General features: G+C 33.5%; 1 protein-coding gene and 1 pseudogene across 1 annotated transcript; both read right to left on the reverse strand.

Moving 5' to 3' along the window:
* Positions 1–2,425: 2,425 nt before the first annotated feature.
* Positions 2,426–5,209, reverse strand: LOC132066774 (peroxidase 11-like; annotated as a pseudogene).
* A 4,814-nt stretch (positions 5,210–10,023) lies between these two features.
* LOC132067771 (chalcone--flavanone isomerase) lies at positions 10,024–13,809 on the reverse strand. The gene is made up of 4 exons (XM_059461092.1): positions 13,650–13,809; positions 12,754–12,912; positions 10,758–10,981; positions 10,024–10,595 (listed from the first exon to the last, which is right to left on the reverse strand). Exons 1-4 carry the CDS (start codon positions 13,747–13,749, stop codon positions 10,338–10,340), a joined length of 741 nt encoding a protein of 246 aa, XP_059317075.1. The 5' UTR covers positions 13,750–13,809; the 3' UTR covers positions 10,024–10,337.
* Between the last annotated feature and the right edge of the window lie 2,090 nt (positions 13,810–15,899).

Genomic DNA, 15,899 nt, shown 5'->3' on the forward strand with positions numbered 1-15,899 from the left:
GCAAAGAGATACATTACCTGGAGCATAAGAAGCGGCGATTTGGAGCTTTGAAGCCAAAATGTAGAGTCAGAACCACTACTGGAGTCTCAAAAACACCATTAGTGGCGATCATCATCCTCACCTGCTCGGAAGACACATCGACGGCGAGATTTCTAGAGAGAGGCTGCGGATAGAGAGAGGAAATGAAATGGGGGTTGCTGACCTAATTTCCTAATTGAGGGTGGTCCAAATTTTATTTGTTGTCCGTTTTTAGTTGCTTTTCACTGTAATTTGTTTTCTCATTTTTGGATCGGGTTCAAGTGGCCTAGTCTTTTGGACCAATTTACTTTCATTAATAAAATGGCCCACAAGGCCTAAATTATTTTTTTTTTTTTTAAAAAAGCTCAAAATTAAAACATCATGGCACTGAACAGTGTATTATGGTTAAAATTTACTCATATCGGATTTCTACATCAAATCATATCAACCTATCATAATATTTACTGTAGTAAGAAAAGATTAATTAAGCATTGTGATGAAAATTCTCGATGGAATTCCTCGTAATTTGGCTCATCGGTAGCGCTTCTGGAGAATTTTTCATTGGAAGTCCCTTACCAATGAGTTGAATTCTGATGAGACATCCGTTAAAAATTAGTAATTTTCTGATAATAAGTGATAGAAGTTGATATGCAATTACATGATATGCATGTATTGATTGGTGTAAGTACTTGGTATGAATAAGATTGTATCATAGGTGTATCACTATGATCATCATGATTTTAGTTATACACTCTAACAACATAAATCCTTTTAAGCTATCAAAACTGTCTATAGCTTGATTTGAACATGGTGCTAGTTATTACTTTTATCAAATTACTGAATTAATGTTTATCATGAAATTTTACTTTTACTTATCTTTTAAATATTGTAGTTGTATAAATATATATAAATATGATTAATCCATAGAACTTAAACTATGTTCACTGCCACGTAAGCAATCCATTATTTGACTTGGTCAAGATTTTTATAATGAAGACAATAGATAGATACTAAAATGAGGTGACAATAGATAGATACTAAAATAAAGGTTACAAAAGTATGAGCCTTCATTGGTGGATTGAAAAAGATTGGGGAACATATACAAGGACCATTTGCTATCAATCATTAATAAACCTAAGAGAAGCTGGTCGAAAAAAACTTTTGGGCTTATGTGTAGGGTCCAACGCACTCATAGGGCCTTATCTTGCAAATATTTTTTTTTTTTTTTTTGGTGATGTTTTCATTATTCTATAATCTTATAGCCGATTTGTCCTACTTTATAAAATTTGATTATTTTATCAAAAGTGTTTTTCATGAAAGTATTTTTACATATTTGATATAATCAATTTGAAAAGTACTTTTTCACAATTTGAGACTTAGATCAATAATTTGTCTTTTTTAACACCAAACCAAGTCAAATCAAAAGTTTTAAAAATGTTTCGGTTTGGTGCGGTTTGTTGGTTTATACCTCTACTCATTAACATACAAAAACATTGGTCGAAAAAACTTTCCTTAAGGGTCCAACGCCCTCATAGGGCCTTATCTTGCAATATTTTTTTTTTGGTGATGTCATCTATTCTAAATCTTATAATTTTCCTACTTTATAAAAATTATTTTATCAAAGTGTTTTTCATGAAAGTTTTTTAACTTTGATATAATCAATTTTGAAAAGTTTGGTAATTAAAACAATAATTTGTAGATCTAATAATTGCTTCAACTAGTCAAAAAACATTATGTTTCCTAAAAAGGTCGATGAACTCTCTAAAACAAATAATTTTTATTTATAATTAGGTGTTAAAACAAGTGTTCATATTTTAAAAATACATAAGATTCTATTTATAATTAGATGTCTCGTTCATTTTTAAATGAACCAAATATGGCATGAATCCGAATTAATTTAATGAATTTCGTATTAAAGAAAAGGTCAATTGCTCCAACAGACAAATATCCATTATATGGACACCAAATTTAGTAACTCCTTTCAACTTCAATAGAAAATTCTTCTAGACGTGGAACGAGTCATTACATATTAAAATGCGAAAAGTATTTTTTTTTCTTCCTATGACTTCCTAACCCCACCGTCAACTTATTGTCACAGGACATTACATTACATGACTTTGTCTTCAGTAAATGCTAAATTAATTAGCTTTATTTAATGTCAACTTGACAATAGAATAGACTACTCGAGAATTGGAAAAATGAGGATATCTTAATTGAACGGGTCAAAGGTTGAAATAAATGGTCTATCCACTTTCTTTCATAAGTGGGATAATTGCACACCAACCACGCCCCTCTAATCCCCCCGAATTATTTTCGAATTCAAAAAAAAGAGGGAATGTTCATGTTTGTACTGTAATTATAATTACTAGTCCGAATTTGCACTGAATAATGCCCCCTAAAAGGAATATGTTAGACACTGTAGAATGTTTCATTATAACAAAAGCTTCAATTCTCAATAATAAATCATAGAACTTTCTTTTTAAGAAATTACAAACAAATCAAATAGAAAATACAAACAAATTCTCAATGTTCTTTTTAATTTGTGTATCACATAAATAAACTCAATTTTTTTTTTCTATAAACAACTCCAAAAGTTGACACACTATTATGTATTCACAAACCTGCAGCTCTTTCTAACTTCTCCATTCACATAAGTATCTGGATTTGTAATATTTCCCATTTTCACCATTGACTCAGCAAATTGTTCAAAAAATGCTATTGTATTTGCCGCATATTTCTCAACAATTTTCTTAGTTTGAACTGCAAGGAAACTTGAATAAAGTTCTTGATCTGAATTTATGAGTCCTTCTCCTTTAAGCAAGACATGGTAATAGGAATTGTCAAATAATTCTGGAGTTACATTGTCCATTGATGTTTCATTGTTGTCTGATGATCCACTTCCAATTGGAGGACACAATGATTTTAATTTGCTTAGGTATGAGGAAGAAATTGGATTCATCATAGAAGTTGTCATTCTGAAATCTCCATAAATTCTTTTTCTGAAGTTCACACACCTTGCTTTCCCTATTGTGTGTGCACCTGCCAAATTTGCAACAATTAAAAACAAGATTAATTTTGTTCAATAATTAATTTAGTCGGCCATGCAAATTCTTCCTTGAAGAACTTTTGTGGATGCAATTTTTCTAGGTTTGGGCAAGTGATATATTAAGAAATTAAGTTTGCAAAATTAAAAATGAGTAATACTTCATAAATTTTAAGTCTTGATATTTAAAACAAGAGTTTGTGCAATAATTTAGTAAGTCATGCATATCCTTCTCTATAGAACTTCCTTCTTGTTAATGATTTATACGGCGGTATTTGACTAGGAACAAATTTTAAGAACCAAAGAAAGAGATTTGCCCCTAACTCCTAAGGCTTAACCCAAATGACAAAGATTGAGGGACTTGTAACTTAAGTCATAGGTTCGAGCTCTGCATTATCTGAACTAAGCGCGGTATATAATCAGTGGGGAAGTATACAAGAGGGGTGGGAATATTATTTTCGAGTTTCGGTTGCAGCTGATCCTAATTTGGATTAGCCCCAGAAGGATCTCTCAGTCAACAAAAAGAAAAGATTTTTGGCACATATCGGAAGTACCCTAGATCTTGTGATCTTGAAAGATTTTTATGACTATAAGAACAATGTCACTAGAGGTTAAAAGAGTAGTTGATGAACATTAAGAGTTTCAAAAAACAAAAAGTTATTTGTTTTCTTTTGACAGTTAAATAAATACAACAAAAATGAAGCACATTATTTCTAGCTTTTTGAAAAAAAAAAAAAAAGGGCAAAAAATTATTTCTAGCTTATGAAAAAAAAAAAATGGGGATGTTTTTCTTATAATAGAAATAGTCAGTATAAGCATGCAAGAAAAATGGTGATTAACAGTGTTTACCAGAAAGAGCAACCATATCAGTAATAGAAAGTCCTTGTGACATAAACTTAGAAATAATAGAAATAAGTCCTTCATCAGCAGTTGGAAGATTTGTATCAGTCAATTCATATGCTGCAGTTTTTGAATCTTTTCTACCTACTGGAACATCCCAATAAGGTCCACCAACCTGCGACCAAAGTAATTAAAAACATCACTAATTAATTATTACTACTTAGCTTATTCCTATGATGATAATTAAAATAATAACCTCATAACCTAAACACTAATAATATAATAATATCATAAATAAACATTCCAAGAATATTATGTACCAAAAGAACAGCATCTCTAGCAGCAATAGTTAGAATATCAGCACAAGAAACAGTTCCTGGGCACTCAGATTCAAGCCTGTTTTTAATTCTATCAATAATTTTGAATCCTTTCAATGCATTCTTGTTGTTTGGAGCATTCTTTTCTCCTTTTAATGTCACTGTATCATCCAAAGAATACCGAGCCATCACAACCCTGTTATACAATTCAACATGGTATCAGTGCACACGTAACAGGTCATATATTTAAATCTTACTCTCATCAGTAAAGCAAAAAGATATTTCCACGTGTTTGACACTGCATTTGCACCAATTGATCACTTTTGTAGTTTGTATTTAAAAGTTGACCACTTTTTCAAAATTAGACATATGCTCTGAATATATAATAGTTTTGAATTTTAACTTCAGACTAGGTGAGTTTTTGAACTTTTGATCAGTGGTCTAATTTCGGAAAAGTGGCCACCTTTTAAATACGAGGAAGCTAAAGTGGTTATTTGTGTAATCAACCCGTAGTTGGTTCATGGAAAAGAAGCTCACACGAGAGGGGGTGTTGAGATATAATAAAATTATATTTTTAAAAGTATGCTCTTTCTAATAGTTTTTCTAATAGTTTAACCGTTTAGATGAGATGCTCACACAATTTAATAATTCCAAGCTGAATTGAGAATACGTTTATTTTTCAATTACCTGAACAAAGCAGTCATGGAAATGTAATCTCAAAATCAAAGCAGCATTACGAGGATCAGAAAGACATGCACATTCCATTTCTTTCCTCACAATTCCTTCTACTGAAGGACATGTTTTCTTGTAATAATCAAGACTCAAATGTGAATCACTAATCCCATGCAATTTGCTAAAACAAATACCAATAAATACCAAAATCAAGAATTCCAAAATCACAATTCTTGAGTGAAGAAAATTAATAGGAGCCATTTTTGATCTTCTAATTTTTGCCTTGATGAAATCCTAGTGACCAGTAAAGATGAAGTGTACGAAATATGGTTAAGACTCTCACGTTATATAGTAGGGAAGAAAAGAAGTTAACTTAGGATTTTGGTTAAACTAAAGTGACATGTTCTTTTTCTTTTGTCCTGTGTTTGGGTTTTCTTAGTATTTTGGAGTAAAAAATGTAAATATGTTTATAGTCAAGAGAAGATGTAACTAATTTTGTTGGCATGGTTGGTGAGTTATCTCAAACTAAAATTACCAAATAAAATGAGATACAAATCAAAGGCTTGTGGCTTAATTAAGGAGAGTTTTGTACGCAAATACTAAGGCAAGCGACCAAACCACTGTCTTTTTGAACTTCCAAATTTTTGTTGACATTGTGAAAATGTCAAAATAATGTTTAATTGTGACCTGAATCAACATGTATAATAATTTTGTGGACAATTTTAAGGAACTTATGTTGCTTCTACGTCATTTAGTTTTCTTTTGAATTTTACTGATAACGTAAAAGATTTTTTACACACTATCAAATCAGCTGGGATAAATACAAGTAATCCTTTGTTGTAAGTGAGATTAGCAATCTGAAAAAACAAAGTAGGTAACATACTTCAGTATGTTAAATACACTAATAGTGTAAGAAAAAATTATACCGTCGATGTATAAAATAAAATCCTTCCTTCGTCTTTTTCCTTAAAGCAGGGAGAACCAACTTCAAAGTTTTGTTAATCAACTTGAGAACCTCGTGTATTTATTTAGAGCTAATTGACTATAATAGAGAATTTGAAATTAAAAAAACTTGTTTGAAGAGTATTTCAACTGAAATAATGGTTTTCATAGACAAAACTTCAACCTCTTTTTTTTTTACCCCAGATGAAATTCATATCCAAGCACAATTTTAACTTAGCAATGCTCTTTTTCTCATTTTCACCTTCATTTACTTTTCTTTTTTTCCAATTTCAACCAAATATTTTCCCAACGCAATGATCCAAGTGTTAATATAATAAATAAACTGATTAACCACTTACCTAAAGGAGTTTGAACATAGAAATAGTCATTACTTGATTTTGATTTTGTTTGCAAATCTAGTTAATCTGAATTTATCTGATTTTCTATTTGGTCAATCTTCAGTTCTAGATTTTGCACATCTACTGATATAATTAATTTAGCAGCATGTGTTATTAGTCCTTATTTGTTGCTCAAAGACTTCAAAGTCTGTTTTTAGTGATGGAAACTTGCTGAAAACAAAGAAACAAGTTAACACGTTATTCTTTTCCTGGGTTTAATTCATGGGCAAGAATGGTTGATTTCTTCATATTTTGCTGTTTTTTCTTCTCTAGAAAAACTAACAATTGATCTTCTGATTACAATCTTGTAGCTCAAGCCAAAACTAACAATTAGGATTTCAACAGTCATTCACCACATAACAGTGTCTACATTATTATTATTCACCGCATAAACGACCCCTATCCCAGCAGCATACAACAACAACATATCCAGTATAATTCCACCAGGTGGGGGGGCCTATGAAGGGTAGAGTGTATGCAGACCTTACAACTACCTTGTGAAGGTAGGGAGGCTGTTTCCGATAGACTATCCCAGTAGTATAATTCCTACATAAGTGAACTGTGAAAAAGGAACTCCTGTATTGTCGCAGATTTGACTCCAGATAGTAACAGCTTAATACATGCAATCGCGCGCGATTTAACTCCAGATAGTAACAGTATAATGCTACAGTGATGATTCACTTTTCTGCTGCATGAGGAAAATTAAAAATTGTTGTCTTGGGGGATTTGTGGACAAACAATTTAAGCCTCAGCAGACAATCACCACACGTCTTAGCAAGCACATGCAGTCAATACATAGCTTGGTAGTACTGCATCCCGCTTCTGCTTCAGCACTTTTATTGCATTGAGCACCAATTGTGAAGCTTTAATCGTGCCAGTCATTTAATCAGTGAAATAAAACTCTCTTACTTGGCGTGTATCTCTACAAGTCCAGGTTTTCCCATGGCTTCAGCTTTCTTGAGCACCTCATCATCATAAGCATATGCCTCGGGTTCAACCAAAGATCCAGAAAATTTAGTTTTAATCCTCCAGCATGTTTGAACTGTTTTCCCTCATTAGCCATTAATACCCAACAGAGTCAAAAACTTTAGAATTGAAAAGCCAATAGTACCCCAACAACAAGCAACCGACAATCTCCTGATCAACTTTATGACTACTTAGGTCCGACTCCATCATAGTTTCTCCCGACTTTTCTTGCTATGATTTTCTAAACCCTATCAAGTTTCAAGTATCCCAGACAAAATTGTTTGTCATTTTCAATTATGTGTATCATAACCTCCATTTTTTTAATAAGGTACAGAAAGACATATGTTTCCAGAAAGCAGAAAGGAAAAAAAAAAAAAAAAAGGAACTAAAAAGATACCTATGTACCTTAGTTATGGCCACAGTTACTAATCAGAACTCAGAAGAAATAGGAAACCAACTGGTAATATGCAGAAACCAGCCCATGCTCCACAATTATTCATTGCCACCTTATGAGGAGCTTAGTCACATTTTTATACACAAAAGCAATCAAGGATAGCTGTCAGTCGATTAAACGCAAGTACTCCCTCTACCAAAATTAACCATCCTACTCATCTTTTTCTGTTCGTCTAAAAAGGTGCCAAATTTCCTAAAAGAGGAAATTCTATTCCTGCACTAATCGATGCCTTCTCAATATCATATTCCCGAAGAAAAAAATGTAGGTTAATTTGAGTTCAACAATTTTTTTCTTTGTATCAATGTATTGATGTACTCCCATTAATAGATTATTAGAACCTAAAATCTTACCTCAAGCTTATACCTTATTCAGCCGTCTCCTACCGCATAGAGTAATTCTAGGACAGGTATGGGAGACTGCTAACTATCATGCATTTCCTAGTTTCCGGGTCAAGTGAACAGTGTATATGTACAAAGAATGGCAAACCCTGAGCATGATTAAAGATCTCGATATAAGCTCAGGTTATAGCTGGGACAGAGGGAGTGTTTCATTCGTGTTCCTCACCAAACAGAGCATGACATGTTGTTCATAAAAAGGTAATAGTAAAAACCACAGACAGTGTTCAACAGATCAAATGAAAATGTTTAGACATAGCAGTATAGCGCTTCATAGAGATAAAAGTATAAAGTATGAGTTTCAACCAACCTGTTTGTTTTCAGGGTCAAAGCCAAAGACTTTCGTGGAACTACTCTCTAATAATTATCTTTTCTCCTCGATAGCCAAGGTCCCATCATGCCCCTCATTGATGCAGACCTCTGGTTCATACATGAGAGTCACAGTTGCTGCAGGAGGCCATTTCACATGAAGTTTGCCAATTCCTTTCCAAGGTTTCCGTGATATTGCTCTTAACTTTAATTCCTGCCCACATCGTAGCTTCACAATTACAATTCCCTTGCATAAAATAGAGCAAGATGGTGAATACCCTCTCTGGATAGTTAGCGCGTATAAACCAAGAGATTTCTGCAACACATCTCCAAAATAAGCATATTAGAAAGAACATTACTTTCTCATACTGTGACCAAAAAAAAAAAAAAAGATCAAGATAAACTACGATCTTTCTTTAAACATTACTCTTTAACATCATCTAAACTATTCTCCTTTCAAGAAATGACCCCCCTTTTTACTAAGTTCGTTAGGAGCTTGATTGATATCTAATTTATTTCTTGAAATCCATACGATAATTCAACAGAATTATAGCACCCTCATAGAATGACATATCAAAGGCACCTTAATATGCACTCTGCAGAAAACAGATTTACCAATTGGGAATCAGGATCAAGTTCACCCCTTATAATCCTACGGCCAAACCACAGTGCACAAAATTCTCAATAACACCAAGATTGTTCTGCAATCTCTATCTCGAAAAGCTGTCATAAAAAGGACTATCCCAAAGCAAAATGAATTAATTCCTAGTTCACAGCTACAGAAAAAATAGTACTACCAGATATTCAGACAGACTCAAAGAAATCAACAAATCACTCATTCCCAATCCAAAAATGGCAACTTTACTACTCCTCCGTCCCAACCTAACTCCCCTTATAATTTTTCTCCATCAAAGTGTTCAAAATATACTGCATCTTATGCAACCAAAGCTTAATTATTGGAAAGCATCTCGACCCTGTAACAAGTACTACCTCAATAAAGGTAAAACACCTCTCTACAATTGGTTCAGGTTAAAAACAATTTAGGACACCTAAAACAAAATAGAGAGACAGTTTTTATTGAGTGATTAAGGCCTACAGGCACAAAGTTTTTTGAAAAGAAGACGATAACACAACAAATGGTGAAATGACTTCCATCATTAATGAGTAGAAGTTATTCCCCTACTCAAAAAACTTATCAAGACACTCCTAGTTTGCAAATAGTATTATTAATTTTTAACAAGTACTTTCAATAACCATTCTATATTCAGCAACAAACATCCCAGACCCCACATTGTGGGATTTCACTGGGAATGTTGTTGTTGTTGTATTCACCAACAGACATCAAAAAACAATCCAAAAACCAATTTAGACAAGAAAAGACTTCTGTCTGGCAATCACACTTTAATCTAAATGCCTATGTTGCTTCGAGGGTAAGGATGGAGGTGGGGTTTTAAGGATAATTGGAAACAAACTGTTAGATGGTTAGGAAATTATTTGTCGCTTCCCTAACCAAACATGGAAAATTTTGTCTACTCTCTTACCAAACACTTTTATAGCGTATCCTTTTCAGCCACCAAACCACCAGTCCACCACCCATACATTGTACTAGTTCATGAATGCATAAGAACATAGTTTCATTACTGCAGTCCATATTGCCAATACTCAAATGGGTAAGAACCAAGAACATATTTTCATAAATATTGATTTAAAATCCAATAAAGGCACATTGAGCCTCCCACATTACATAGGTAACATAGGTAACCCAGATTCAAAGATGTGGGCCTTGTTGCATACTATTGCATAGTAGAGAAGCTAAGAAAAACTAGGCTAAATCATTCCTCTAGTATACTCAGGTAGCCTTGACAACATCAAAGTGAATTGACGAGGGAGTTTCAGCACTAGAACCTCTTTTCTTGTCCTAACTAGACTTCAATCACTGGAACAGTAGTTCCTTCTTCAATTTCTGAAATGGTAGATTTCTCTTCAGTTTCTGTAGCCAGTTGCATGATTGAGGATTGTGTTTTCCAACAAGGATTGCTCAATTTCTGGTTTTTTGCAAACAGAGCCCTCAGCGTTGCTCTTTTCGAACAGTTCTGATACTCTTTCCGCAAGACTACACTTGGCTGCAGGGGAAACTCCGTGCTTGCCAATTATGGATTCCAGCACTGCTTCTGACAATTGTTTGTTCTCTATAACAGCATTCCCAGTGGCAGGAATTGAATCATCTTTAGTGAAGCTAATCTGGTGTTGGACAAAGAAATATAGAAGGAACATCAATGAGCTTACAGATAAATGCTGGCCAATATTTTTGGTGCATAAATATTGTCCAAAGGGTCCTAACTGATGATGCAACTTGCAAGTTCCTAATTTCTATTTTAGTTCTATATAGTTGATTATACATACCGTTAATGACCCAAGTGGTGATTGAGTAAAAAGAATGGAGGCACCAGGTGGGAAGGTTTCACTCTGGAAAACATTGAGGAACTTTTCAATGGCCTGACTTTCTGCATCACCGTAGGTTCCTATTGCTTTCCAATGGGCAACACAATTTTCTGCCACCTTCTCGGAGTATTGCTTACCCGTCAAGGGCAAGATCATAGTCACTCGAGTGAATTTCTCGAAGGGACCTACCAGAGGGGAAAGGTGAAAACATTCACAAAACTTTAGAGAGAATTCTCTTGATTGTTTTAAGACCCAATATGTTCTGGACTTTTTCATTTATAAGAACTTAATTCTCCTATTATATTACTGTTTCAATATGAAGTTTCTCGAAATCCTCGAAGTTGGCTGAACTTCAATTTTCAGACTTTAACATTAACTTAATCAGATAGAAAACAAAACGGTAACTTCACAGAGGAATGACATCTAGACATTGGTAAAAATGGCACAAAAGGTTTAAGTTTAGCCTGCTTAGAAGGAATATATTTTGACATGTTGAACACATTTTTCAAAATTTCTCCCAAAATTTTAGTTATCAGTAAGGCATGAGGACCATCCAAAGAAAGTAACTCCTTACAAACATGTGTAACCAAGATGGATTAGATCAATTTAAGTTAACAAGAAATCGTAACCCAACTTGTCAAACCTAAAACCACTTTTGCATATGTTTGTTCCATTTTTATAATTTGTTTAATCACTAAACCAAAGATTTTTCTTTTCTTATAGGGAGTGTGTGTGTGTGTGTATGAAAGTATACAGAGAGGAACATAAGTAATATATCATACAACAAAACTGTTTTATATGTTTCCGTGAAGTGTTTTTTTTTTTTTAATCTATTAGTGCTATACCTATTTCTATGTTTTGACAAAGTTTTCTTTCATCAAGATGGAAAGTTGTTCTTTCATATGTTCGTTCCATTTTTTATAGCTTGTTTAATTTAATCGATAAACCAAAAGAATTTTCTTAGAAACGAAGTGTGTGAAAATATACAGGGAGGAACATACATCAAATATCAAACAATAAACACAGTTTCTTATGTTTTGGCAAAGTTTACTGATGGGCCTATTCAGGCTACCTAGGTGTATAGCCCGAATTCAGGGGCACACCGCGTATGTAGAGTTCAACTTATGCATTCATCCGAGCCTAATAGCTTTGGCTTACACCGCTATACATGTGTTTATAATTAATAATTGACTTCGAATGCAGTAAATAAAAGGATTTTTGGTAAAATCAGGAACTCAAACCCATAAAGTTAAGATCCTTGATCTGCCTCTGCCCAAATTGACCTATGAATGTATATTCTTAGCTCACCAGGCCAAAAATCTGACTGAGTTGGGTGATTACAGTTTTTGAGCTGAATCCGAAAACCATGTTAACACTACAAAAAAATCACTGATTTCCCACTGAAAATGTTCAGTGGCTATTTCCCCCTGAATGTCGGTGGAAAAACCTAAATAGTAGTGTTTTCACATGGAAAAGGTAGGAAATTTCCCAGCATTTCAGTAGGAACCTATTTCCACCATGCGTTTTCCCAATGAGCTAGTTCAGTGGGAATGAGGTGGGAAAATCATGTTTTATAGAACAAATTTCTCACTGAATGTCGGTTGGGAAAACGTCTGTTTTTAGCAGTGGTTGTTGTTTATATTTTTTAATTATCAAAAATTCCCCTCCAATACTGTCACAATCCATTTAGAGATAATGGTAAAAAAAAAACCACATGAACTATCGCTTTTTCGCGAGTTTCACACCCCAACTATTAGTTGTTTCTTTTCCTACCTGAAGTCCTGAACAACTGATAGTTGATAGTTAAAGTGTGTTTTATCACATAGATGGTGATACTTCACGTAGGAAAAGGAAACAAGTGATAGTTTGGTGTGAAACTCGCGAAAAAGCAACAGTTCATGTGTGTTTTTGATCATTAACTCATCTACTTACTTTCACATTTGTATGTTAGAAATACCTGTAACAATATCCCTGAAGAATTCAACTGAATTGGTCAACTCCTCAGAGCTTTTCCCTTTCCATTTAGTGGCAAGAAAAGGAACAGCACTCTCTTCCATGTACACACCAATAGCAGTGAACTTCACAAATTTATCTCCAATATCCAAACCTCTATGCCCTACAAACATCAAATTAGCCCCATAATTTAAAAAAAAAAAAAGTTAAAGTAATCTCGTGTCCCAATTTAGGTGACACAATTCGAATCTCGAGAGTCAAACTTCTCTACTTCCGTGAATTCGGAGATAAATCTTTAAGTTTTTTGAAAAATAGTACTCCCTCTGTCTCAATTTATGTGTCACCAATTGAGTTGCCGCAATGTTCAAGAAAGAAAGACTTTTAAAACGTGTGGTTTAGAATAAATGTGTGGCTATGAATTATTAACGGCAAAAGAAGAATTTTAAAGCTAATTTGTTTCTAATTATAGCAAAGCGACATTCTTTATGAGACAAGCTACAAAGGAAATGACCACATAAATTGGAACATAGAGAGTATACACATTTAGAAATTACATGAAAAGTACTCCCTGCGTCCAAATTTACATCATACACTTTTCTTTTTAGTCTTTACTACAAAAATTAATGCATTTCTATATTTAGATACAATTCAACTTAAAACTTTCCCTTATCCTTAATATGAAATTATTTATAACCACACAAATATATATCACTTTTTAAACCATACGTTTCAAAAGTATTTTTTTTTTAAACTCCGACTCTAGTCAAATTATATCGAAAATTGAGACGGAGGGAGTACTATAAGTATTTAAAAGATATGAATAAATTACTGTCAAAGATTTTCTTATTTGATGATCGAAAAGCGAAAAGTGTCACATAAATTAAAAAATATTATAAGAACCTGCGCCAGCAAGGGACAAGGTATTGGTGGAACCAGGAGGCTTCACAATTGTTGATGGGAACACATAATTCTCAACCTGCAATTCAGTAACTGATGCCATTATTCTATTTTACTTGAATTTTATTTTTTGAGTAATACCTTAGTGTTTAAATAGACGAAGAGGCAGTGGTTTAATGGTAATAATGGAGTTTATTGAAGGATAGAATTGACCAATGATAATATGTGTGTTAGGTGGAGCAAGAGGCTCACAGTTATCACTCCCCAATAATTGCCACCAGTCAAATCTCTTTCGATATAATGCTAAAGTGTTTACCCAACTTTCCTTGCTTACTGGCTACAAGAAAAAACAAAATTAATAATCATATGTGGTATTTGTTGTTCGCTGATCCGATTAATTTAAATTTGTGTCTTGTATGATCTATTAAAGGGAAAAATATTGATCAATTGAGTGCACGGACAAAGTCACACATTGATAATAGAAAAAATTATACCTCTTTCGTCCTAAAATAAGCGTTGTTTTAGGTCTATTCACGCCCATTATGATAAATAATAAATCCAAAATTTGTTGAGAACTAAGAACTATTGAGAAGAAGTAGTTTTTTTATGTAAGGGTAAAGTAATAAACAATTAGTACTAATTATTGTCTTGAATTTCTAAAGTGACAATTATTTTGGGATAATTTTTTTTTTCTTTTGCTAGAACAATACTTATTTTGAGATGGAGGGAGCAATATAAGATGTTGGATACTCTTAATAGTGTGAGAATTTATGGATAAATCTTGTGAATTTGGTCCAAATCGAATAATATGACACACGTTAAGAGTTTTGAGTTGTTTTAACCCTATAGGAGCCAATGATTGACGAAACAAATATGAATATGACAGTAATGATGTGGGACTCGATTTAATTTTATTTACCTGTTTATGGGTCGATTTATAATTACCTTTACCCAGAAATTTATAGATGCATACACAAACAAAGGAAAAAAAGGGCATTTGGTTGTCCTAAATGTACGAATGATGTGTTGAGACACAATTAATTTACAGATAAGCTCAAAAAGTAATGGATGATATAGGTCCTAATTCTTGATGGGTACGTCGAACTTAGTTAGAGAGGAAATTGTAGAATGTGCAGATAAATCTATACGCCAAATAAAAAAATTATGTGATACTCCTAATAATAATAATATGAGACCTTTTGAGAAAATTGCTTGAGCTTAATTAAAGCTAACAGTATCATATCATATTAGGAATATATTTGAGCTAATTTAACCGAACAATCCTACTAAAAATTTCTCCATTTTCTTAAAATTTAGACTTTTTTTGCTTGGGGATCCTATTTATTCCGCCATACCTATGTGATCTTTTTTGTTACTAGGAATTGATTTGGCGAGGTTGACAGAAAACTGCTACAGATTTTAAAGATCCTGGTCACATCCTTGGACCTAACTAATACAATGGCTAATCGAAGTGTACATTATAACCCAATATGACTACATTATAACCCAATATGACCAACTGACAAATCCAACATACCTGTTTTGTTTCGTGTTGTTTTCATCCTTTTGTGGATAAGCAACTGACCAGCCAAAGCTTCTGTTTTTAGCCATTATTTAACAGTTCAGATTCTTCAAGGAAACAAAGGATCATTTGATAAGAGCATCTAAAAACATTTTTTGAAATATAAATTAAAAAATAAATAAATAGACAATTCCTGTATAATAATTCCCGCGTTGTTACTCACTACATAACCATCCATCGGTAAAAACATAATTTTTCATCGCATAAATAATTTATGTATCATAATTCCTGCATAACTAAACTGTAAACCAAGGAACCCCTAAATAGTCGCAGATTTTTTTTTTTTTTAATTGACATGAAACCCAACCGCTACTGCCTTCGGTGCGCACAGGTAAACTCGACTCTTCTGCAATAAATAAAATACAACCAAAAAAGAGACAACCCCACCAGCAAGCCCATTCGATGAGCTCAACCTGTAAATTAAATCCCCCGGGCTGTCGTAGATGCGGATATTCGAATAAGATCTTCCAGCCATGAAAGTTCCCCCACATGCCAACCAACTAATCCACCCTTGCGGGTGTCGCAGATTTACCTCGAGATGATGATAGCTTAATAGATAAAGATTAACACAGTGATGATTCACTTTTCTGCTGCACGACGAAAAAATAAAACATTGTTGTCTCATAGGATGTGGTCAAATGATTAAAGTCAGCAGACAGTCACAGCACGTC

The sequence above is a fragment of the Lycium ferocissimum genome, chromosome 8, assembly GCF_029784015.1.
Source record: "Lycium ferocissimum isolate CSIRO_LF1 chromosome 8, AGI_CSIRO_Lferr_CH_V1, whole genome shotgun sequence".
In the NCBI taxonomy this organism is placed as follows: Eukaryota; Viridiplantae; Streptophyta; class Magnoliopsida; order Solanales; family Solanaceae; genus Lycium; species Lycium ferocissimum.

What these genes read in the sequence shown, in the direction of transcription:
- LOC132067771 (XM_059461092.1), bottom strand. Translation starts at nt 13,749, where the DNA reads ATGGCATCAGTTACTGAATTGCAGGTTGAGAATTATGTGTTCCCATCA. An exon ending in CTTCAGGGATATTGTTACAG is followed by an intron (nt 10,982 to 12,753) that starts GTATTTCTAACA and finishes CCCCTCTGGTAG; the next exon opens with GTCCCTTCGAGAAATTCACT. An exon ending in CACCACTTGGGTCATTAACG is followed by an intron (nt 10,596 to 10,757) that starts GTATGTATAATC and finishes GTCCAACACCAG; the next exon opens with ATTAGCTTCACTAAAGATGA.